This window comes from Loxodonta africana, chromosome 13, assembly GCF_030014295.1.
Source record: "Loxodonta africana isolate mLoxAfr1 chromosome 13, mLoxAfr1.hap2, whole genome shotgun sequence".
Classification (NCBI taxonomy): domain Eukaryota; kingdom Metazoa; phylum Chordata; class Mammalia; order Proboscidea; family Elephantidae; genus Loxodonta; species Loxodonta africana.
Window position 1 is genome coordinate 67,017,354 of NC_087354.1, and position 26,429 is coordinate 67,043,782.

At 42.1% G+C, this 26,429-nt stretch overlaps 1 protein-coding gene across 5 annotated transcripts in view; it reads right to left on the reverse strand.

The window, feature by feature from the left end:
* Nucleotides 1-26,429, reverse strand: part of ZNF827 (zinc finger protein 827) — a 202,488-nt gene that overhangs the window by 137,380 nt on the left and 38,679 nt on the right. For all 5 annotated transcript variants that reach the window (XM_010597215.3, XM_010597214.3, XM_010597213.3 and 2 more), the window contains exons 2-4: nucleotides 22,513-23,568; nucleotides 8,192-8,364; nucleotides 541-1,021 (exon numbers count right to left, since the gene is read on the reverse strand). In XM_010597215.3, the coding sequence (XP_010595517.2) occupies nucleotides 541-1,021; nucleotides 8,192-8,364; nucleotides 22,513-23,568 (1,710 nt within the window). The remainder of the gene's footprint in view (nucleotides 1-540; nucleotides 1,022-8,191; nucleotides 8,365-22,512; nucleotides 23,569-26,429) is intronic.

Genomic DNA, 26,429 nt, shown 5'->3' on the forward strand with positions numbered 1-26,429 from the left:
ATGGGGCCGTTCTACTCTGTCCTGTAGGGTTGCTACGAGTCAGAATCGACTCAACGACACTGGGTTTGGGTTTTTTTTTTTTAATGCTTGCTAATAGTACTGTCTGTATATATGTCCTTCGGAAATCTTTCAAATTAAGACGGTGAAGAACTTGAATAGTGCAACATGACATATTCCATACAAGTACTTTAAAAAACAACCCAGGTCAGAGACAAGTTAAACAGGGTCCAAGGTCACACAAAACAACTGACTGACAAAAATCTGGCTTACCATGTGACCTTTCCCCCTCAACAAGAACCCATAAAGGGGGGAAAAATCAGAAGGAAATCAGCAGTCTCTATTGTCTCTAGACCCAACAAAAGTAATGCTTACTTCCAAAGGATTCAGGGGGGGAAAAAAGGAAAGTCAAGGAGAAAAGTCATGAAAGCGTAGACTATTAGAATTTAAAGGAGCCTTGAGATCATCTAGTCCTACCAGCTCATTTTATAGATGAGAAAACTGGGAGAGAAAGAGAGAGAGAATACAACCCTATTCAAGTACCTGACAGCTTCATGAGAAAATCAGACGCCATCTTAACAGAGATGTCCTGGCTGAACAATGCTGACGCACTGTTGGCCACATACTCGGAGGGGTCTTTCAGCTTTGTGTGGTTGGTGGGCCTGTCGGCAGCATTCAGGGTAAAGGAGGTGGACAGGCCGTTATCTTCCTTGGGTTCCTCCTTCACCAGCAAAGGCGAGACGCCAGCCCCACCCTGGCTAGTCCTCTCTGGAGTGTTAGACGTCATCATGGTCCCCACTAGCTCTGTCCCTCCTCCTTCCCTTTGCTGCCCCAGGCAGGCACTGTCACTGAGGTGGGGAGATCCCTTGACATCTGTGTCTGGGATCTCCTCCTTCACCTTGGCTTCTGTCCTCAGGAAGTGCTGATGGCAGCGCATGTGGAGTTTCAGGCTGAAGTGGCGTGAGGAAGTGAAAGGGCATAGCTGGCACTGAAAGGTCTCTCCTCGGTCCTGGTGCTGATGAACCTGACGGAGAAGCAAGAAGAATGAGCTATCTACCGTGCGCGTATGGAAAACGCCTTGTTGCATATCTGGACTATTCATCAATCATCTCCTCACAGTACAAAGGGTTGGCCTAGGAAGTAAAAGAACCAGAGGAGCATTTCATTACTGTGCTCCAGGCAATGAGGTTAATCCCTAAACGTAAAGTGGGTCCACAGAGGTTAAAAGCCCGTTATTAGAGCCACACTCACAGCCGCCAATGGACGCTGTTACGGGTAGAATCCTCCTAATAGTCTAGTCATGCAATCTCAGTTGATGTCTTCAGAGAAAATATAAACCTAGCACAATGCAAACTTACATAATTACGAGTTGAGGGTCAAAAGAGGTAACCTGTCAAATAATTCCTCTCACAATAATAATTTTGCAAAAGCACAATTATTGTCACCCAGAGAATTAGTTATGTTTCGCAAACATCATTTCCATTTTCAAGATGCTTCTCTTAGGTAATTAAGAACCTGGAAAATAATGTCTCCAGGGGATACCCAGTTCACAGGCAGGCAAATTGAGACCCCAGAATAAGTGGCCTGAGCAAAATCACATGTGAAGAAAGCCAAGTAGAGTGGGAGAAAAACCAGGCTCTGACTCCCACCAAGTATTCTGAGCAAGATAAAACTAACTTTTCCCAACGTGGTTATTTCACCTTCTAGATTCCAATGTCTGCAATGCAAGAAGGGAGACTTTTAACCCCAGTTCCAGTCTTCCACGCACATGACCTGTAAAGAGTGCAAAAAACTTTTTCTTCCTGCCACTACCAAATTTAGTGCTTGACAAAGTGAGGAAATAATTGCACCGGCCTGAGCTCGGCTCCGAGCTGGCAGGTGCTCTGTAAGCTTTTAACTTCCCCATTCATCTCTGCCAATACACTTCAGTCCTGACCTGTGACACCCCTGCTATTTCAGTACCGGCCTTCCCTGGAGTAGAAACTGCCAATTGTGTCGATTTGGGCCAAATTATCTGGGCAGTTGTGTGATCTGGACAAACACGCAAGTGACTGGAGTTCAACCCCAAAACAGAACTGATAGCTTATCTATCAGCTGTGATTTCAGTGGGATTTGAACCCAGGTCTAATCAAGGTTAAGGGCATGTTCGTTAACCCACTGTACTACCTGGCCCCCAGGCACAAGTTTCCTTTCCAAGAGAGCAAGTTTTACTACAGCTGTTTATGCATTCTGAATGCAATCCAAAAGCATTATTCGCCAGCCAAAACATACTTTTAAATAATGTTAAGTGACCAACAAAAGCAAAGAAATTAAAAGTTAATGGTGAGATTCTGTCGCTACAGCACCCCACTGTGGCTTTTTGAAAAAAACAACAGAAAACATTCTGGGTCCCCCAAAGCATGACTTACTCATCAGAAATAACCATATAAACTTAAATTCAGTTGCAGCAAAGTGTTCTTCATTAAATGGCTTCCTGTCTGCTGGGGGTGAGAAGAACTGAGGGTAGGGAAACACACCATTTGTCACTGGCTTTTAAGATCACCCTTCTCTCTCTTTTTTTTTTTTTTTAAGATCACCCTTCTCTGTTCTTTTTACTACAAAGGGATTAAGGTGGAAGCTGATCACTTCATTTGCCTTCTCACAGAATCATGAAGATTCCAAGCTCTCTCAGAAGCAGACACCTTGGAGGCCTCGGGTCACAGCACCATGGGACGCTGACAGGTGCTGCCAAAAGCGTGCCTGGGAACCAGGTGGTAAAGGTCAAGAGGCAGAAAGCTTCCGTCCCTCAGAGCAGTACAGTGGGGCTGATTCCATTTCAGCAGCGTCCTTAAATCTATTAACCCCAAAGAGGAGGGGAATTAATCCAAGAACAGAAGCTCCGGAAGCAGCTTCTGGAAGAAGGCAAAGGGCAGAGAGAGAAGCCTAAGTTCTAAAATCAAAAGGGAGCCTTGGATTAAAAAGGGACTGTGTGCAAATATTTTATGTGGTTTCTTTTCTACCAGATCCTGGTCCGCCTATATTTAGTTATGGAAAAATCACTGGAAGATTAAAGGGGATGCTGTGTTGACTTTTACTCATATAATTTCATTTGAGCTACACCTTCCCAAAGGCACGACATATCACATTTGATTTTTGAGAGAAGTATTAGCTCTATCCTCCAGTTGCAGTTTCTCCCCTTCTCTCCTGACATTAAAACACTTTTATAATTTTTATTCTCTTTAGCCTAATACCTGCTTTAAAACTCCTCTTAGTCCTCTAATGTGAAGAAAAACTTACATAAAGGATTTCATTCTCTCCAGACAAACATTTAGAGACTCACTTACCTACTGGCCACTTCCCACCAACAGAACATATCACCCACCCTAAAGGGTAGGAAATAGGCACCCTGAGCGGTGCAAACCATTATTGGGCTTAGTTGCTAACCGAAAGGTTGGCGGTTCTGATCTTCCAGAGGTGCCTAGGAGCAAATGCCTGGCAATCTGCTTCTGAAAAATCAGCCACTGAAAACCCTATACAGTTTTACTCTGACACACACGGGTCACCATGAGTCAGAATTGACTTGATGGCAACTGTTTTTCTTTTTTTTTAACTGGTATTTTATCATTATCATTATTATTATTATGCTTGGCATGTGGTATTTCAGAGCACGAAGAAACTTTGGGAAACATCTACTCCACTCCAGTTATAGGGAACAGACCAGGCAGGCTAAAGGGCTTACTGAGGAGTTGCAGCTTCTTACATGGCATAGCTAAGACTAGGACGCCTCAGCCTCCTGAACGCCTAGGCCAGTTTCTTGCCATTACTTCACCATTGCTCTTTGCCTTCGCAGTCTCCCTCACCTTTTCTGGTCCGTTTTGCTTTATGAATTTCATAGGTAATTCCTATAAGCTGACTCATCCAGTGAAGCTGTAAAAGACTTAATGGAAATCTAAGAAATCCTGAGGAAGCTGGAGGCATGAACAAGCTCCTTCCAAAGCTGGCCATAAAAACATTCACACAATATATTAAGGAGGAAAAGGCAGGCTTAACAAAACTGACCACACCAAACACCTTCTAAGAATACAGTACAGATCCTGCATTTGTTGACTGTATAAAATATAATCCCTTTTTTCTTAAATAAATATATATAATCAATATGGAAAGATACATCAAAATAATAATAATCATTATTTCTAGGTGATGGGATTAAGGGTCAATTTTACATTCTTTTTATCAGTTTTTCTAAAATCTCAACAGTAAAGTGACATCAGAAGAAGAAAAAAGCGGAAGTTATTTTAGAGTAATTTTTTATACCATTGCATTGATTTATTTCTAAATATAAACATTAATGTGTATCCAGATGGCTTTCAGACAATAATTACTATAGAAGATATATTTATGAGTGATTCTCCATGTTGGGCATTGAATTAAGTGCTTTATATGCATTAACTCATTTAATTCATAGAACAACCCCTAAGACAGGTAGTATGATCATTATTAATGGAAACAGAGGCTGAAAGAGGTTAAATGATTCATTCATCCATTGCCACTAAACTGCGGAACTGAAATTCTTATTAAAGTTTTTCTGACTATACAGTTAAAGATCATCATCTATAGGCTATACTCCCCTCACTTCTTAGGCAAACTTCTTTTTAGGAAATCTATCAATTTTTGTAGTCTACTGATGACCATAAGGAGCCCCAGTGGCACAGTAGTTAAGCACTCGGATGCTAACTGAAAGGTGGGCAATTCGAAATCCCCCAGCAGATCCTCAGGAGACAGATGTGGCAGTCTGCTTCCATAAAGATTTATAGCCTAGGAAACCCTACGGCGCAGTTCTACTCTGCCCTACAGGGTTGCTATGAGGAACTGGTGTGGAGTTTTTTTAGTGGTGAACATAACCCAAAAAAACCAAACCCTCTGCCGTCGAGTCGATTCCAACTCATAGCGACCCTCCCTGTAGGATAGAGTAGAACTGCCCCATAGGGTTTCCAAGGAGCACCTGGTGGATTCAAACTGCTGACCTTTTGGTTAGCAGCTGAACTGTTAAGCCATTATGCCACCAGGGTTTCCTGTGGTGAACATAGCAGAGGATATTCATGCATAAGACCACACCCATTATATTTATGTGTAGCCAATATTTATAAAATGAAAGTACATCTAGTTAGAAAATAAAACCACGAATTCTTTGATAAAAAAGAGAAAAGTCCTACAGGTGAGGTGGAGAGCAGGCAGAAGAAAGAGTGCCCCATTTGATAAAATTAAACTTGCATGAGTTATCTCACACTTCCCTTATCAAAAGCCAGAGTCGTCGCTCAACAGGTTAGGACACCATGAGTTTGAATAAAGTAGTAATTTCACACAACTGCTTTATTGTACTGGTTATTGATTTGTTCTGAAAGCATTCTAAGACCCTACGACCCACAGAGCTCTCGTGGCTCTCATCTGTAACACCGTCATGGCTGCCATCTGTATCATCAAGGCACCCAACTCGTCTCCCGTAGTTTCGGGGTCAGTAGTTCCTGCTATTGAAAACCCAGCTTTTTTTTTTTTCCGTGGGTTTATAAATAGATTGTTTTAAGTGACCCTGAGCTGAAACCTAGCTTACAAGGTGTCAGGCTGGATGCAAGTTTTCTGCTCACTGAAGCTTTAAATTCAGTAGACCTGATTTCTAAGCTCCTAAGCTGAACACAGAGGAGCTGAAATGAATTTTAGTTTTAAAGGCATTGCTTTTTTAAGTCTAATCCTGCTAATGAAATCCACCTCGCAGGTTTTAAATATAAGAGTTTACTTTGGGGAGTGCTGATAGAAGATCAGGGTTAAAGACTTAAAAGTAAACCAAACAAACCAAACCCAGTGCTATCAAGTCGATTCCGACTCATACTGACCCTATAGGACAGAGTAGAACTGCCCCATAGAGTTTCCAAGGGGCACCTGGCGGATTCAAACTGCCGACCCTTTGGTTAGCAGCCATAGCACTTAACCACCACGCCACCAGGGTTCAATAAAATTCAACCAACCAGGCTCCTGGTTAAGTGGATTCCCAAGGTGAAGGGCAGGCTACTCCCAGGCAATGGGAAATCTTAGAAAAAGGCAAAAGATAGAAAACAAACTACATCATGGATTTAATTTTTTCTTTTTTTAATCTTCTAAGCTATTTCCTAAAGTCAGTTGAGGTTCTGGCTGACTATATCTTTTCTGAGCTACTATTCTGAACAGTGATTATGTAAGGATTAGACTACAAGATTTTTAAATAAGCAAATGCCTTAATTATGTACTATACTTTTTATGGCAGAAGAGTAGACACTTTATAAACAACGTTGACAGCAAAACCATATTTAAAACTCAGCAAGAATGACAGTTGTTAATATTATTAAGATGTTCAATGGCAGTTTGTAGAAAGAAGTTAACTACCACTGAAGATTTTCTGTATCACACACTTTGCTGACATGATCTTCTAAGTACTAATGACAACTCTCCAGGCAAGCATTATCATTCCCATTTAGCAGATGAGAAAATTCAGTGTCTAAAGGCTAACTTGCTCAAGGACACTTAGCTAGTAAGTTGAATAGTAAGATTTAAAGTCAGGTCTATCGAATTCAAAAGCCTATGCTTTTTATCTCATCAGTTTTCTCCTTGAATTTTAGACAAAATCCTTAGTATTAAAGAGGTCTGCTGTAAAAGATTTCTGTATGACTTAAGAGTTTTTCTTCTCAACCTATGTCACAAAACAATTTGTGTATTAATTGTTTAACGAGAAACAAATTTGCCCTGTAAACTTTCACCTAAAGCACAATCAAAAAAAAAAGAAAAAGACGTTCTCCCACATCTCACTAACAGTAGCACATAGATTCCAGTGAATTCTCTACACGTGCATTACAGACACAAGCCCCCAGGTCATATGTTTTTAATTGAACACTGAAAACAACGTCCTTTGACGTTTGGTAAGTGTAATCCTGGGAATTATGATAGCTTAAGCACTGACAACCTGCAGGAGAACTATCAGTCTTGTCAAGAATGGTTCCCAAGCCTCTCATGGGGCTAAGTTAAAGTCAAAAAGCCTTTCAATGTCCTTACACCTCTAATAAGGCAACTCTAAGTGTTCTTCTGGATTTGCAAGCAGAAGAGCAAAGCAATAGCACCACCACCACCCACTGCTCATGGCTACCCATGTGTGTCATGAGTAGAACTGTGCTCCATAGAGTTTTCAATGGCTGTGACCTTATGGAAGTAGGTTGCCAGGCCTTTCTTCTGAGGCACCTCTGGGTGGACTCGAACTTCCAATCTTTGAGTTTGTAGCTGAGCACATAAATTGTTTGCAGCAGCCAGGGACTTCACAAAATAGCAGAAGGGGTCAATTTCTCTAGGAAGGAGAAGAAGTCCAAAAGCCCTCTCCTTGGTGCTCAGGTCAAGCAGCTCTCTAGTCCTACTTTACTTGGGTCTATACTTGACTTGGAAACCCTGTTGGTGTAGTGGTTAAGTGGCATGGCTGCTAACCAAATGTTTGGCAGTTCAAATCCACCAGACACTCCTTGGAAACTCTATGGGGCAGTTCTACTCTGTCCTTCAGGGTTGCTATGGGTTGAAATCAACTCAACGGCAATGGGTTTGGTTTTTGGTTTTTTTATACTTGACTTTCCCTGCTTCTTGCTCTTCCCAAGCTCTTCCTCATAAAGTGCCCCAGAAAATGCAAGGCAAGGTTAGGCTGTTGCTCCTATATAGGAAATGCTGGCTGTATACTACATACAGAGTCCCTGGGTGGCGCAAACAGTTAAGTGCCTGGCTACTAACTGAAAGGCTGATGGTTCAAATGTACCCAGAGGCACCTCGGAAAAAAAGACCTTGTGATCCCCTTCTAAAAGGCCACAGCCTTTGAAAACACTGTGGAGCACAGTTCTACTCTGAAACATGTGGGATGCCATGAGTCAGAACCGGTTCAACGGCAACCGGTTTGGTTTCCTTTTTTTTTTTTTTAATTACACTATAGACATTATTTGGATATTAAAGATTCTCTCTGCCTTTTATGTTCTTGGTTGCAAAATGGATATGAATACCTTCACAAAGAGACCCACTTCCACTCTTTCTTTGCATCTATTCTCCCTTGCTACATTAAGCAAAGCAGTCCACCTGCTCTACCGATGTCCCTCTACCTGCCTGAAAGCCTCTTGCGTGCTCTATGTTTGCCTCTTGGTGAGGTCGTCTGCAGATGCCTTACCTTCATGTGGGATTTGAGATTGTCCTTGCGAGCACACCGGAATGGACAGAGCGGACACTGGTGACTTTTTAAACCTGTGTGAATCACCATGTGCCGCTTCCAGTAACTCTTCCTTTTTATAACCAGACCACATATCGGACACTGGAAAGGCTTTCCGCTTTCCTCTTCCGAGGCTTGGAAAAAGGAGAAAGAAAGAAAAATTGAGGAAAACAAAAAGGTACATGGCATCCAGCACTAATTCACACTCATTGGTATATAAACAACACTAAAAATATTTGCTTGTTTCTTGGCAACTCCAGGACTTTACCCCTAAGGAAGTTTTATTACGTGTTTCTTCAGGTAAAAACCCACATTCATTTAATTATTTCCATCCGGTCATCCTGCCTTTGTGAAAGTCTTACTTCAGGGGGCCATGACAGACGTCACATGGCCTGTCCTGGCGAAGGTACTGTACAAAGTCAGAGAAGCCTGAGCTCAGGAGCTTTGATTCCTGAAGGAAAACGCCAGATCCGAGTCCAGATCTGAATTCCTGGAACTTGGAAGATGGAGGGAACTACAGACAAATCAAATGAGACAGAAAATAGCATATTGCTCTACACCGAAAAACCAAACAGCCATTATAAACCTCCCAAACTGAACTCCAATGGAGAAAACTTTCAGACTCCCTAGTGCTGACTTGTTCAGTTAGGGCTCCAGGAGATGCTGCTGCCAATTTAGCCATCAGGGGGTCTCAAGGTCAGGGTTTTTCACCCTCTTATTTCTGTCCCTCTGGTTGCCAGTAAAGATACTGCTGCTTTCCTCTGCACTGTGACTGAGCCTTGCTGCTCACTTTGGGAAAAGCTACGACCAGGCATCTACAAATGCTTCAATTTTTCAGGAAAGCAAACAGACCAACGATGGCCCCCAATTAAAGCTAAGATCACACTCTCCTCCACCACCCCTAAAGAGCAGGGTCTCTGTTGTGACACTGTATTGCTAAACTTCTAGACTACCAACTTTCATTGCTCAGTGCCACACTGACCTCTGCCATTTGGGAATATTGGAAAGAACAAGTCGAGTTGAGGGCTCAGACTTCCCTTTCTTAATTAGGAGGAATCAGAAAGATTTCCAGACTGGGTAAATACACTGTCATACACTCATAAAATTAAATATATGAAGCCATTTTAAAAAACAAGCTAGATGTACAGGTGCAGATATAAAAACATATTCGAGATATTAGAGTCCGTGGATAAAAGCAAGACACAAAACTCTATGTCTGGGGTGGTTCTATTTTTGCTTTTTAAGAAATGGGACTCAATTGCTGCTGAAACCATTAGGTGGAAGGTTGATGTGGAACCTTGTAAAGGGTGGGTCTAGCTGGTAACACCTAAAACCACTGATCCATCTTCCATCACTACAAACGGGACAGCAGCATGTGCCTTTCAGCACGCCATCTATGAAGTGTACTTAGGAAAAACAATCTTAAACCTGAATTTAATCAAGCCTTTATATAACCAGCAGTTTAGAGGAAATACAGGTGATAAAGAAACATGTAAAACACACCAAGGGAACGGAATCAGCCAAATCCAGAATGTGGGAATTTCTACAGGACAATGACCTGACTGGCAATGACCCAGCTTCTTCCACAAGTGGCAGTTTAAAAAGGGCAAGGCTTATGGATAAAAAGAGACTTAAGACATATAAAAACAAATGCCAGGTGTGACCCTTATTTGAATCCAAATTTGAAGAAAGCAAAGTAAAAAAAAAAAATCTGTAAAAAGGCACTTTTGAGATAATTAAGGAATTAACGAGTATACCAAGTATAGCCTGGGTGTTTCACAATATTATGAATATTAACAACTGTTAATCCTGTTAGAGGTGATAATGACATTGTGGTTTTTTGTTTGTTTTTTCTAAGTCCTTATCTGTTGAAGATATATTGTGGACGTATTTACAAGCAAACGGATACAGATACACTGTTTGGGGATTTGCTTTAAAATGCTTCAGCAAAAAAAAAAAGGGGGGAGGCAGGCAGGGACAGAAGGATGGATAAATGAGACAAAAAATGACACCCTTTTATTAGCATGAAATTTTTCTGGAACCATGAAGGACTGGGGATTAAAAGGAAGGGGCCGTCGTATGCAGCAAACTAAAGATACAAGGGGAAGATTAGTCCGGAGGACTAATAAACCACAACTACCACGGCTTCCACCAGACTGAGTCCAGTACAACTAGATGGTGCCCAGCTACCACCACCAACTGCTCTGACAGGGATCACAATAGAGGGTCCTGGACAGAGATGGAGAAAAATGTAGAACAAAATTTCAACTCACAAAAAAAGACCAGACTTACTGGTCTGACAGAAACTGAAGAAACCCCAAGAGTATGGCCCCAGGACACCCTTTTAGTTCAGTAATGAAGCCAAAGATTAGACAGGCCCATGAAACAAAACAAGGCTAAAGGGACACACCAGCCTAGGAGCAGGAACTGGAAGGCAAGAGAGGACAGGAAAGCCGGTAATAGGGAACCTAAGGTTGAGAAGGAGTGTTGACATGTCCTGGGGTGGGTAACCAATGTCACAAAACAATATGTGTACTAATTGTTTAATGAGAAGGTAGTTCTGTAAACTTCATCTAAAGTACAATAAAAATAAAAAGGAAGGGGCCAGGAAGGGAAACTTTTATTGGTGGCACAAATTGTTAAGTACTCAGCTATTAACCCAAAGGCTGGTGGTTTGAATCACAAGAAACGCCTGGTGATCTATTTCCAAAAAATCACAGCCATTTAAAACCCTGGGGAGCACGGTTCTACTCTGAAACACACAGGGTCGCCATGAATCAGAACTGACTTGGCATCAACTGGTCTAAGTTTTGTTTGGTACTATTTGAATTTTTCAAGCACACAAATTACTTTTATACTTTTAAAAGGAAATATTTCCAAGCGTATAACTTAAAATCATCACATCTATTCATTGAGTTAACTGAGTCTGCACATGCAAAGGACCACTTAAAATAAATGGAAACAGGCAGGGTTCAGGAATAAAGTTGTTGTTAGTTAATTGTTGCCATTAAGTCGATTCTGACTCACAGTGACCCCGTGTGTGCAGAGTAGAACTGCTCTACAGGGTTTTGAAGGCTGTGACCTTTCAGGGAGCACATCTCCAGGCCTGTCTTCTGAGTCACCGCTGCTGTGTTCAAACTGCCAACCTTTCAGCTAGCAGTCGGGCACTTAACCACCTGCACTAATCAAGAACTCCTGGAAAAAAGTTAAGGTATTCCAAAACGTAGTTTTATTCATACAGGTATAAGCAAGGACAGATTAACCAAGAAGCGTGGACTGTGCCTGCCTGGCTTACAGTAAGCAAGATACGCACAGGCTTAATTGTGTTTACTTACTAATCTGCAGTGCACAATTTCACCTGGTTTTCAGATGCAATCAAATTAAGCACGCGTGTACCTTGCTTACTGGATAATCCATTCCTGGGTATAAGCAATCATGGTTAATTTAACCAGGTAACTTGAGAAAGAATGCTCTATCTAAAAATATACTCAAGTCTGGAATTTCTACTTGTGATGTGTCCCAAGTATTTCTTCTTTTGATGGGGGGTAGAGATTGAGAGCTGCCTTTTACTGTGTAAATCCTATAAACAAGCATCTTTATTAACTCACCATGGCTTTCCTGCTGTCTGGTTTTCTTGTTGATTACCTCTGCTGATTTAAAGTCTGATCCCTAATTTTGCCTCCTATTTTCTATCCTTCATTGTCATTTCCACCACCCTGATACTATGATCACTAAGACTACAAGTTGAATGCCATATTTGAGAGAAAGAACTAAATCAGGCCTCTAGGTGTGATTATTGCCATAAACTAGAGGAAAAAAATGATAATGATGTCTATTCGTGGTTGTAAGAACATCAAATTGATAAGGGATACACAAGCAGGCTGCCGCTGATCCCCATTTTCAGAAGCTACTTTCCACTAACTAAACCCTAAACTGCCTAATTTTACAGAAGTGTCTGGGAGAAGAGAGAAAAGCCGAGATGTCCTCATTGACCTGAGGTTTCATGGCACATCACAGGAGGGCAATAAAAAGGCATTAACCAAAAACACGAACCTTGTCTGTCTCCCCAGCCCCCTTGCCTCACCTAATTCCACCAATGTGCTTCCTATTCTTTCAGACGCACAAAATGATGAGAAACTCACAATGACAAGATACTCACTTCAAGAAACGTGGCCAAATAGCTACATGACTACAGCGCTTTGAAATTTGTAACTGATCATACCAGGAAAGGAAGAAAGCTGAAGCTAAATGATAAATCTCACCAAAATACAGTGATCAGTTTTCAAATTTGGCCAGTAATCTTCCTAGGTAGCATTTACGTTTTTATTTGTTCAAGAAAAAAATTTCATATTTTAGTAGGATTTCCTCTGTAAGTATGATATTATTCTTAGCTGCTGTCAAGTTGGCCTATGACTCATGGTGACCCCTACAGATGGGACCGTTGTGATGCAGTGGTTCTGGGGGCGCAGTGGTTAAGAGCTACAGGCTGCTAACTAAAAGGCTGGCAGTTTGAATCTACCAGCTGCTCCTTGGAAGCCCTATGGGGCAGTTCTACTCTGTCCTATAGGGTCACTATGAGTCGGAATCTACTCGATGGCAATGGGTTTGGTTTCTGGGTTTTGTTGTGATTTGTAGGGTTTTTACTGGCTGATTTTCAGAACTAGATTTCCAGGCTTTTCTTCCTAGCCCATGTTAGTCTGGAAGTTCCCTTGAAACCTGTTCAGCATCATAGCAACACACAAGCCTCCACTTAGAGACAAAAAGTGGCGTGCTTGAGGTGCCCTGGCAAGGAATCAAACCCAGGTCTACTGCGTAGAAGGTGGAATTCTACCACTGGACCACCACTGCCCTCTCTAAATGTGTAAGTCCACTGCCGCAGAGTCGATTCCAACTCATAGCCACACAATAGGGCAGAGCAGAACTGCCCCATAGAGTTTTCAAGGCTGTAATCTTTACAGGGAACCCTGGCAGCACAGTGGTTAAGAGCTCAACTGCTAACCTAAGGGTGGGCAGTTTGAATTCACCAGCCACTCCCTGCAAACCCTGTGGAGCAGTTCTACTCTGTCCTGTAGGGTCCTCATGAGTTGGAACTGACTCGACGGCAATGGGTAATCTTTTCAGAAGCAGACTGTCACATCTTTCTCCCACAGAGCGGCTGGTAGATTCGAGCTGCCCACCCTAAGGTTTGCAGCCGAGCTCTTAACTGCTGTGCCACTAGGGCTCCTATACTACATGTATATAAAAAAAAAAATGTATAGGATGTTGTTAATTTGGTTAGAGCAGGGAGGAAGTAAGGATGTATTCTATTTCCTATGCCAAACTACATTCAAAGAACTGACAGATGTAAATTTTACTCAAATCTAGAACCGAAGGAATTCTGACCACTTTCCTAAAATGAACCACACATTCTAGAGGCAGTCGGACAGAGAAGTTCATAATTTTACCTAGTTTACAAATGCCTGATAAACAGCTTCCCCTACATGTATCACCAGCTAGTTAGTATCAAAGCAATGAAAACTAAATTGCACCAACTGCTAACAGAATCAATGGGATAGACAGCTGCTAATTTGCTTCTCTGGAGAAAACAATATTATTAGGCAATAATATTATTAGCATAAAAGACATACTAATGCGTGTGCAATGCATGGCACACAGGCACTGGGCAAATAAAAGTAATTGTAACAGTGGTTGTTCTATAACGGTAGTGACGATCAACTCTAGTCATACCCTCCAAATCAGAAAGTTCAACATCAGAGCAGATGTAAATTTAAACAACCAGTCAAAAAACAAAAAACCCAAACCAGCTGGGGTCAAATTGATTCCAACTCATGGCAACTCCATGTGTGTCGGAGAACTATGCTCCCTAAGGTTTTCAACGGCTGCTATCTTTTAGAAATTGATCACCGAGAGTAGCGTCTGGAGTAAAAGCCTGTGAGCAGCCATCTAAGATACCCCGCTGGTCTCATCCTTTTGGGAGCAAGGAATAATGAAGAAAACTAAAGACAAAAGTGAAAGATTAGTCCAAAGGACTAATGGACCACAATTACCACAGCCTCCACCAGAATGAGTCCAGTACGACTAGATGGTGCCCAACTACCACCACTGACTGCTGACAGGGCTCACACTAGAGGGTCCCAGACAGAACTGCAGAAAAATGTAGAACAAAATTCTAACTCACAGAAGGAAACCAGACTTACTGGCCTGACAGAGACTAGAGGAACTACAAGAGTATGGCCCCCAGATACCCTTTTAGCTCAGTAATGAAGTCACTCCTGAGGTTCGCCCTTCAGCCAAGATTAGACAGGCCCATAAAACAAAATGAGACTAAAGGGGCACACCAGCCCAGGGGCAAGGACTAGAAAACATGAGGAGACAGGAAAGCTGGTAATAGGGAACCCAAGGTCAAGAAGGGACAGTGTTGACATGTCATGGGGTTGTTAACCAATGTCATAAAACAATATGCGTACTAAAAAAAAAAAAAAAAGTAGATCACCAAGCCTTTCCTCCAAGGCACCTCTGTGTGGATTCCAACTGCCAACCTTTCAGTTGGTAGCCAGGTGTTTTAACTGTTTGCGGCACCCAGGGGGCTCCATATAACTGACGACACAATAAACACACAGCTCAAGGCCTGGCCCTACACAGTAGTTTGTTGCTGAAGCCAAGGGGAAATGAAGGAGCAGCAGTTCATGTGCTGCTCAGGTAGGGCCTGGCTCAGCTGAGATGGAACCATGATGCAGAATTCATCTCAGCAGGGAAATGACAGAAGAGGAGAGGAAGAAGAAGGTGGGGGAGGAGTTGGCTGGGCAGGGCATGCAAGTCCTTACCTTTGTGTCTCTAGCACCCAAAATAGTGCCAGGTACAAAGTACAGTTCAATAAATGCTGGACTGTAATGAGATTAAGTGGAAAGGGCTGGGTCAAGACAGTAGTCAAGAATGAAACAAGTGCTGGGAGTGGAAGAAAAAGATGCAGGAGGCTCCAGGAAGTCCTAATGGAACAAGTGCTAGCCCAAGAGGGCACGCCTTTCATAGTGCATCAATGCACATATATTGAATGAATGAATGTATGAACAGAGAGACGTTCACTATTGTTGTTATCAGGTGCCCCTGAGTTGGTTCTGACTCATAGCGACCCTATGTACAAAAGAATGGAATGCTGCCTGGTTCTGCGCCATCCTCACAATCGTTGCTATGGTGAACCCACTGTTGCAGCCACTATGTCTATCCATCTCATTGAGGGTCTTCCTCTTTTTCGCTGACCCTCTACCAACCAAGATACCCCTCTCTATGAATTGGTCCCTCCGGATAACATATCCACAGTATGTGAGATGAAGTCTCATCACCCTCACTTCAAAGGAGCATTCTGGGTTTACTTCATTCAAGACAGATTTGTTCATTCTTCTGGAAGTCCATGGTATTTTTAAGATTCTTCTCCAGCACCATAATTCAAAGGCATCAGTTCTCCTTTGGTCATCCTTCTTCATCATCCAGCTTTCCCAAGCATATGTGGCGAATGAAAATACCATGGCTTGGGTCAGGCGCACCTTAGTCCTAAAGGTGATATCGTTGCTTTTTAACACTTAAAGAGGTCTTTTCCGGCAGATTTGCCCAATACGTTATTTGATTTCTCAACTGCTGCTTCCACGGGTGTTGATTGTGGATCCAAGTAAAATGAAATCTTCGACGACTTCAATGTTTTCTTTGTTTATCATGATCCAATTGTGAGGATTTTTGTTTTCTTTATGTTGAGATGTAATCCATACTGAAGTCTGTAGTCTTAGATCTTCATCAGGAAGTGCTTCAAGTCCTCTTCACTTTCATCAAGCAAGGCTGTGTTATTTGCATATCACAGGTTGTTAGTGAGTCTTCCTCCAATCCTAACACCACGTCCTTCTTCATACAGTCATTTCTTGGATTATTTGCTCAGCATACAGACTGAATAAGTATAACAGAAGGATACAACTCTGATACACACCTTTCCTGATTTTAAACGACATAGTATCCCCCTGTTCTGTCCGAACAACTGCCTCTTTTTCTATGTACAGGTTCCTCATGAGCACAATTAAGTGTTCTGGAATTCCTATTCTTCACAATATTATCCATAATTTGCATAGTTAATAAAACACAGGTCAACGTCTTTCTGGCATTCTCTGTTTTCAGCCAAGATCCATCTGACATCAGCAATGATAACCCTCATTCCACATCCTCTTCTGAATCAGGCTTAAAATTTCTGGCAGTTCCCTCTCGACGTCCTGCTGCAACCATTTTTGAATGACCTTCAGCAAAATTTGACTTGCATGTGATATTAACGATATTGCTCCATAATTTCTGCATTCTGTTGGATTACTTTGCAATGGGCACAAATATGGATCGCTTCCAGTTGGTTGACCAGGTAGCTGTCTTCCAAATTTCTCGGCCTAGGCAAGTGAATGCTTCCAGTGTTCCATCAGTTTGTTGAAACATCTCAATTGCTATTCATGGACTTAGACCTCACCTATTTCCAAAAAGGAATCTGTAGCAGTTTATAGTAAAAATGTATACAGTGTGACTACATCGTTAATAAAAAACAATGATATATGGCAAACTAACTACAACAGACAAGATCTGCCCAAAGCGGAGACAAACTTATGGTAGGTATGAAAGCAATTTTTCAAAGCAACATATTTAGCTCAAAATAGACATATTTTAACATTTGTTTTGAGTTAACAGACAAATAAGCATTCAGGAATAGGCAGTTAAGTAAAAGCAAAAAAACTCAGAACCAGAAAGAATCTTGGAAATCATCCCCCACTGGCCTCATTTACCATCCCCCACTGGCCTCGTTTACAGATGAAAAGTTTGAGGTAATATGCTTAAAGTCCCATGGCTAGTGGAGGGGTTGAGATTAGAGCCAGCCTCCTAAATTCCGGTTTTGTGCTTTACCCTGTTGTATGTATACACATTTACAAAGCAACACAACTTCATTGGGTTAAAAACAACAGTAACAAAACCATCATGGAGGGTTTTAATAACTGATGTGCTTTACTGAAGGTCCACTACTACCCGTTGTCCCCAAGTCGATTCCAACTCATGGCGCCCCCATGTGTCAGAGTAGAACTGTGCTCCGCAGGATTTTCAATGGCTGATTTTTTGAAAGTAGATTTCCAGGCCTTTCTTCCAAGGCACCTCTGGGTGGACCAAACCTCCAACCTTTTAGTTAGCGGCAGAGTGTGTTAACCATCTGTACTACCCAGGGACTCCTTAACTCAAGGTAGTTATTTTTAAAACAAATCTAATTGTTTTGTAGGCTTTGAAATCAAGCCTTCTCTTGTTAGATCTTACATGGCAATTTTCAGAAAACCAAGATAATTTGCAAGGGGATAGTTTCTGCATACAGACCTTACTGTGCACACAGAAGGACTTCAAGACGCCAGGCTCCCATGGTGTGCACACTCCAGGCATCATCACCATCTCCACTACAGACCTCCTAAGACTAATGGTGCACATTTAGTAGAATGATGCATCCTCCCCCCTAATAATATACATAAATTTAATATATTTTAATGGAATGTTCCGCGCATGTCTTGCAAATGCTACTTCAGGACAACAGAACACTATGTTAGCAATGGATATCATTAGGTTTATCTGCAAGACCGTTATTGACTCTGACATTACCAACGCGTATTTTATTAACTAGTAAGTATTCAATAAAACTAAGAGAGAAGTCTGATATCTATAGCCAGCCTAAATTCAAATCATTGGGAAATCATAATTGAGATCAGCACAGATAGTTCTTAATCTGGATTAAACGGTGAATTTTCCGGGGGCGCTGTGCTTCTGTTAAGGGTGACAGATCTGGAAACAGAAAGTGGTGATGGATACATGACATGACAAACGTAATTAGTGTAATTGAATTGTACATGTAAAAAAATCTTGAAATAGCAAATGTTTTGTTTTATATATGTGTGTGTGTATTTATTTACCACAATTTTTTAAGAAAGAAAATTTTCTAAACAAGTTCACGTATGCGATCATTCCCAGATTATGGTTATAATCATCATGGGCCTAAAAGGAGTATCTGGAGAGGTTGCCTGGGTTTCTGGACTTTCAATGCTTTTGCAATAATTTTAAATAATACTGCATAAATATGAAAGAAAACAGCAGCCAGAAAACCCATATTTACCCAGAAAATATTCTTAGCCCTCAGCTGCATGAGAAACCAGCTTGCTTCTAAGTAGATTTAAATTTTATTCAGCAAAATAAGATGTTTTGGAGATGCTCCCTCTGAAGTCCTCCTTTGTATTTCTTTTAACTAGGAGCCTGGCATCCTGGGAATCTTGTTGGCCTTCTGCAAGGCACCTGAAACTTTGTCTTTAAAATAAAAGCCATTTATTTTCTTCTTAGCTTCAACAGCACAGCAGGTTCAAAGAGAATTGAGTCAATGTGTGACATTTATCTTTATAGCAAATGGACATCATCTTCCCTCGACCACGTCTACGTCTAGAGGACCGTGTAGCATGTGCTGGGGGCACAGGGTCACATGAAAGAAACCTCCTCCTCAAGTGTCACGTCTCTCCTGTGGGGTGGAAGGTCACTGAGTGGTGGACTCTCTAAGGAATTAAATATATCAAGACCTGGTAACAACCGAATCCTGTTCAAAAAAGGAAGACTAAGACCAGACCTGAAAGATACTTTATTTTTTCATGGTTTAGACTCCGCTTGACCTAAAGAAGGTCAAAGAAATGCTGGTGTCTAAATTACTAAATACACGGTCAGCTTTTCTAGCACATAACTCTTTGTAACTCTAGAATCAACTGTATAGGCCTCCCCCCTTCCCCACCCGCCGCCTTTTGCAACATTTTGAGAAATAGCTTTAAAATTGAAGCTGTGCTTGATATCGGGATGGTGTGTAGTTTATCTTCATGGCCTTTTTGGTTATTTCTTTTTTTAAGCCATTAAAAACCGAAAAGAAAACCCGTTGCTGTCTAGTTAATTCTGACTCATAGCAACCCTATAGGGCAGAGCAGAACTGCTCCATAGGGTTTCCAAGGAGCACCTGGTTGAGTCTAACTGCCAACCTTTTGGTTAGCAGCCATAGCTCTTAACCACTATACCACCAGTTCCCTACTGAGAGCTGCCTACCTACATACCTATTTTGAATTAAACTAAGATTTCTTTCTAAGGTAAAGCGAAAGAGTAAGAGTGAGAAATGCCTAGGAGCATGGTGACAGCTCTCACCCCATCACCAAAATGCTTTTTAGTGAAGCCGAGTTACACCTTAATCCAGGCCCCCAATCTTCCCTGAAACCAACAGTACAGTGTGTGGAGAGACAACAGGAAGGGGCTGATGGAGAAGACCCACCTTCCTTTCCACTCCTCAGATTCAAACACCAGTGCTCCTATGAACATTGAAAATGTTATGCTGAGTGAGAGAATTCAGTTACAAAAAGGACGCACATTGCATGGATCCCACTTACACCAGATATCTAGAATAGGCAAATATACAGAGACCAAAGTTAACTGGTGGTCACCAGGAGCAGAAGGGAGGGGAAAAGAGGGACTCACTGCTTAGGAGAAACTGAGCTCTTGTTAAGGGTGATGTAACAGTTGGAATACAGTGGTGACGTGACGGCTGTACAACATGAGGAACAGAATTTAACATAACTAAAAATGTTGAAATGGCAAATGTTTACTATATATATATATGCTTACCACAATAAAGAAAAAATTTTAATAAAAAGATTAAAAAAAAACTTAGTGATCCTATTAACACCAAATCATCTCCCCATGACACAAAGATAAATACCGAAATCAGATATTATATCAACTGCTTCTTGACCAAAAATCTAGCTAGGATGCTGGGAAGCAATGGCATTCGCTTTAAGTGAAGAGAGCACAAGTCTCCCCGCCCATTTCCGTTCCATACCATAATAAACAGAACTTGAATTTAGGATGCACGCACGCAGGTACATGGAACATTTTTCAAGTGATGATTTCAAAGCCCTCGTGTTTTCCTTTGCAGCAATCTTTCCTCTCGCGTGAGTTTTTATACAATTGCTCTGCCAATGGAGCTGCTTCACTAAGTTTTAGGTTGTGGACAGAAGGATGTACAGCAAACCAAAAAAACCAAACCCGTTGCTGTCGAGTAGGTTCCGGCTCATAGCAACCCCTTAGGACAGAGGAGAACTGCCCCCCAGAGTTTCCAAGGAGCGCTGGGTGGATCTGAACTGCCGACCTTTTGGTTAGCAGCTGTAGCACGGACCATGAAACAGAAATCAGCAGGAGGTTGTATAGACCAAACCTAGCAATTCCTTTCCCTCTCCTTTCTATTTGAACATTTTGAACATTCACTGATTAAAATATTAAGAGTTTCAGCAATAGAATAAATTCAGTAAAAAAGGAGAAAAAAAAAAGATTTCTTAGAGATCTTGCATACTAAATTCTGCTGAGAAGCCTGTTGAGACGTTGGTATGGCTCAAGTGTATTTAAACCAAAAAGGGAACACATCTTTTCTCTCAGGTGTATATCCTAGAGCGAACCAAACAGAAAAATCCACCCTACAATGGAAGCACAGACCTTTCTCGTTTTTACATGCATCTCGTCATCTGAGTGAAAAAATTATACTTCATCACTGTCGATTATACCTGAGACCATTTTAAAACAGCAAAACCCCAAACAGCTCGGCCTTTATGGGACATAGTTTTATAGTCACAGTATTCTTTCCAAGCCTTCGGTAAACTAAATTTTATTATTAATTTTGCATGATCATTTCCAAGGAACTAATGGCCAAACAAATTCATATTATAAACCCCATTTGTGCATTTATGCAAGAACCAGATAAAAAAGATATTCACAAAATTATATCTATATACAGCCAGACCCCTCTCCTGCTGCTACCCCTAAATTAAATTTTTAAAAGTCAAGACTGATTTATTGCACTGCAAAATTATCCAGCTTCCTCTGCTCTTCTCCTTGTTTTGTAATTTTAGCCGTTCCTCTCCTTATTTTACCAGATGGCAGGTAAAAAGTGAGGAGAAATGAAACTCAGAATTGGTAAACTTTTTAGGATCTTATTGACACTTTAGAAACTCTGGAATGAACAGTTGGGATCACTTAAAGTCATCAAAGTCCCAGGCATCCGTTTCCTTGATTCTATTCTGCTGTTAACACAAGTTTTAAAGTAATTATAATTAGTGAATATAGCTCGCTCAGCAATTTAAATGGAAATTTCTCATAAACGCATCAAATTGATGTTAGCTGTGATCATTCAGTCAATTGTTTGCCTTTCCAAGCACTCCTCATCGATGCTGCTGCAAATGATCCAACGTTGGTGAGACACACAGGATGGCAGTGTTTATGCTGAGGAAGACACACAGAGCCTACTTCCTGTTCCAGTCTGGCAGGATATCCTTAAAAGACATCTGAAACTCCATACATACATCCCAGGAACACGAATTTATCATGCACACAACTCACAACCAAACCAGCACAAGAAATGATGTTTTCATCCCAAGAATTCAAGTGACTAGATTTCTACCTTGATAACTAACTGTGAACTCCAGGGCTCTCTATGAAACCGGCTTCTCCTTTGGAAAGACTGCCCCCACAAGAGAAAACTTGGGCTTCAAATTGTCCATAAGTTCCTTCAGAATCTGACTGGATTTGAAGAAAATAAAGCATTTGGAGGAAATGTTTTGATTATGTTTGAGTGACAATGTTTTTTTCTAGAGTTCTTGAGTGACGAGAAATGACAGAAGAATGGGAGAAGTGAGAAAGGCTTAAATTCCACAAAAAAGTAATAACGATGCTAACGTAAAAGTATGTGCTGGGATAAATTAGGGCAGAGTCGTTACCAATTTTACAAAAGTCCATTTGTGATGGAGGCAGCAGGGGGGTGGGCTCTCCCTTGTCCACTGTTTCAAAAGCAGTGTTTTTGCCCACGTTAAGCAATGCCATGCACTCCCTGACAAAGATTCTTTGATCTTCCCCCATTAAATATATCTTGCACGGACCTAGCCTGAACTTGGTAAGGAAAAAAAAAATCAGTTATGTGAAAGGGAGGAGTACCGTATGTCTCCAAGATTATTCATTACCTTTCAAAACCGGAGCTATTTGTGAAGTCTTTGTGTAATACATACATGAAAGACGACTACGCTGCTCACTCACAGCCTTCCGTTGTGCTTTTTGCTTTTTTATTCCTGCCTCAGATAGGATGAGGAACCCAACCGAATAAGGCAATGAATCAGACATCGCAATTTACAGTCAAAAAGATTTGACGTGATGGTTGAAAATAAAAGATTCCTTACCTGAATTGGAGGGTTTAGAAACTCTTCCTTTAGGAACTGGGAGTAGTAATAATTCCAAGGATTGTGGCGGCGGCGGTGGAGGAGGTGGCGGTTGTGGTGGTGCAGGTGGTGGGGTGACTTTTTCTTGCTTTTTCTCTGAAGGCGGTGGTGGTAGAGGATCCTCAGGCACCAGTGACGATTTCTCGGCCAGAAGGCTCCCAGCAGCCCTTGCGGCTACCTCTTTCAGAAGAGCCGCAGAAGAGGTCATAGAAGCCAGGGACAGAAAGGAGCTGGCTGGAGGTGGGTGTTCCTGACCAGGAGTCAAACTTCTCTCACTGACTTTCTTGGACAAAGCTGCCAAGGTGGAACTGGCAGACTGGGAACTAAAAGGGGAGGAGAAGGACTCAAATCGCATGGTCTCCTCAGTCCTGGTGAGAGATTTGTCCTGAAGAACAGCATTGGCTGCAGCTTTCAGTTTTAGGATGGCTGAATCCGGGGACAAGCCGCAGGTGGTGGCTGAGTTCGGCAACCACTTACCTTGATTCCATATAAAACGATTATTTGGAGTGTACTGGTCATTCTGTTCCTGCTTCTCAGCCAACTTCCTGGCAAGAACACTGAGCTGTTGGGCATGGTGGGATGGCGGCGAAAAGGAGAGATTTGAGCCAGTATTTACTGGGGACTCTACTCTGCCATTGGCCGTGGCTGTGGCATCGAGTTTGAGAGAACCTGCCTCCAGCAGCCGCCTCAAGTTGCTACTCAAGGGCTTGTTGGAACCTGGGGGATCATCTTCACAAAAAGAAGACACACCAGGGGAAAGGTGATCTTGACACTGCAGCGAGTCTCGGAGAACCTCACCGTCCAGTGCTGCCAGCTCCAAGGTGTGACTACTGGGGGTCGCACTTCCCAAGGAGGTGTCAGGGGAGGTGGACTGCTCTTGGATCCGGTCCTCCAGAGACAATTTATAGTTCTCCTGGACTTCTCCATAGGATGCTTCTGATGGCGTCTCTGAAGAGTTCCCATACCAGTGTTCTCCTTCACTGAGTTCACCCTCCGCTTCTTCCTGCCTACTAACATCTGGGGGAATTAAGAAGATTGGGTTTACTCCCAGTGTCAGCAGCAAGCAAGTCTTATGACATTCAAAGGGAACTGTTAACATGCTTTCTCTTCCCTTCCACCCAAGAACCGAATAAAAGATAGCAATGTCTAGGAAGAGAAAGTCAGGTGCTGAATCAGTTTTAACATAAGCCAGAATAACGTAAAAATGCTAAGGAGTCAAAGGTAAAACATACTCACCTACTATGTACATTAATGTTTCTGGTAATTACTTTAGGATAAATTGAAATGGGAAAGAGAGAGAGAAAAATGCATCTGTTAAGGAAGCAACTGGAGGAAGAACCTGCTATTTTCAGTGACTGGGGAAATGGAAAGAAGTTGGTATGCACACTTGTAAAGAATCAGCACAATACCCTTAGAATGTCAGAATCAGAAAGGCAGCCCAGCGTGGTAGGCAAACACACACTGTCTGTGAGACCCAAGACTGTGGGAACCCACTTCCCCGCTTTCTAACTCCATGACCTAAGGCAAGTCAATCAGCTAGCTTGAGAAGCCATTTCCTCCAATATGAGATACAATTAATGAAAAACAAATTTATCAGAAAATGTAAAAAAAAAATACCTGCCAAACTTACTTCACTCAGTTGTTATGAAGCTTAAATCAGAATAAGCATGTGATCGTGTTTTGAAAAGTCGAGTACTACACAAGTCAGATGTCAGTAGCAAACCATCATATCACTGATTCCCTAAAGTGACGATACCTCCCATGCTCTTCAGTATCTCCCACGTGACTCCCGACTCCAGTCACCAACATGCCTGCCATCTTATCACAGGCAGTGATTAGGAATTTTCTCCCTCATTCCACTAAGAAACCCATTAATGTCAAATAGATTCTGACTCATAGCAACCCTATAGGACAGAATAGAACTGCCCCATAGAATTTCTACGGAGCACCTGGTGAATTTCAACTCCCGAACTTTTGGTTAGCAGCCGAACTCTCAACCACTATGCCATGAGGGTTTCCACTCCACTAGGAGTACACCCTTTATTCTCTATCCCTGAACTCAATGACCCACCACTACCACTACCCCACCCAACGCCGTCAAAGCAACAGTCAGTCAGGGCTCCTCGCCATTCTAGGAACACTTGGGAAGTCGGTTACTTTTCTACCTTTGCTCATGATATTCCTTCTGTTTGGAAAGTCTTTCCCCAGAAAACCCGCCTGCCCAATCCTACCCATCCTTCAAGACCCAGCTCAAAGTTCTCCTCCTCATGACTCTCCCTAGAACTCGAAGTCAGAACTAATCCCTCCTTGTTCATTCATTTGAAGGCGCCCTGGTGGCACAGTGGCTAAGCACTTGACTGCTAATCGAAAGGCTGGCAGTTCAGATTCACCAGCTGCTCTGTGGAAGAAAGACATGGCGGCCTGCTTCTATAAAGATTACAGTCTTGCGAACCCTATAGGGCAGTCCCACTCTGCCCTACAGGGTCACTATGAGTCGGAATCCACTCAATGCCAATGGGTTTATTCATTCATTCACTCATTCAACAAATAATTTTGTAGTGCCTGCCGAATGCCGGGCATTGTTCCAGGTGCTGGGAATACAAAACCAAAACAAAGATCTCTGCTCTCTTGGAGCTTACATCCCAGAAGAGGAAGAAGTGTTAAACAAACAAACGAAAAGAATAAATTTATAAATATAACATGTAGTATGCCAGAGGAGCCCCGGTGGCACAGTGGTTAAAAGCTCAGCTGCTGACCAAAAGGTTGACAGTTCAAATCCACCAGGCACTCCTTGGAAACCCTATGGGGCAGTTCTACTCTGTCCTATAGAGCTGCTATGAGTTGGAATCAACTCGATGGTAACGGGTTTGGTTTTAGTTTTAGGATGCCAAAGGGTGATAAATGCTATGGGAAAAAAAAGCAAAGCAGGATGAGGAAGATTGTGGGTAATGAGTAGGAGGTGAGATGCAATTTTAAATAGGATGGTCAGGGTGGGCTTCACTGAGGTGGTGGCATTTGAGCAAAGACTTGCAAGAAGTGAAGGAGTTGGCCATGTAGCTATTATGGGAAGTGTTCCCTGCAGAGGGAAAGCTGCTATAATGGCCCTGCTGTGAAAACATGCCTGGCACATCCATGAAACATCAAGGAAGCCAGTGTGGGTAGAATGGAGTGAATGAGGGTCACAGCAGTAGGAGAGAAGGTCAGAGAAGTAACATGAGTATGTGTGTGTGTGAGAGATGGAGGAGGAGGGCTGTGCAGACCAGTAAGACATTGTAAACTACTGATAGGTCTTTTGTATCTGGTGAAATAGGGAAGGACTGGAGGGTTCTGAGCAAGAGAGTGATACAGTGTGGCTTACATTTTTAAAGGATTATCCTGGCTACTAAGTGGAAAACAAACTGCAGACACAAGGGTAGGAGGAGGGAGACCAGCTATAAGGCTGGAAGCCAGGTGAGGAATGAGGGTGATCATCTCCAGGTGAGTGCAGGTGGTGAGAAGGCAGCTCACTCTGTGCAGAGTATGAATGCAGGACCAACATTCCTATGCTTTGTTTATATTGATTTTGTATCACTCTAAATTATGTCCACTGTGGGCTTATCCTCTAAAAGGCTGCTCCTCGTGGATAGGGACTGTATTTTATTATCTACATTTCCCATATCATGCCTAGCAGCATTTAATAAATGTTTAGGAATTGAGTCAAAGGTCCCTGTTGTGCCAAATTTTGCCACATAACATGCTGGTACTTTTCTGAATAGCTGGAGTTAGTAGTGCATGAACTACAAGCTAATACATTGATCTTCCCATGCTATTTAGAGAGGAAATGTCACAAACGACAAATTCTCTTTCACTAAGCTAAAGTTATACAACTCTTTGTGAGC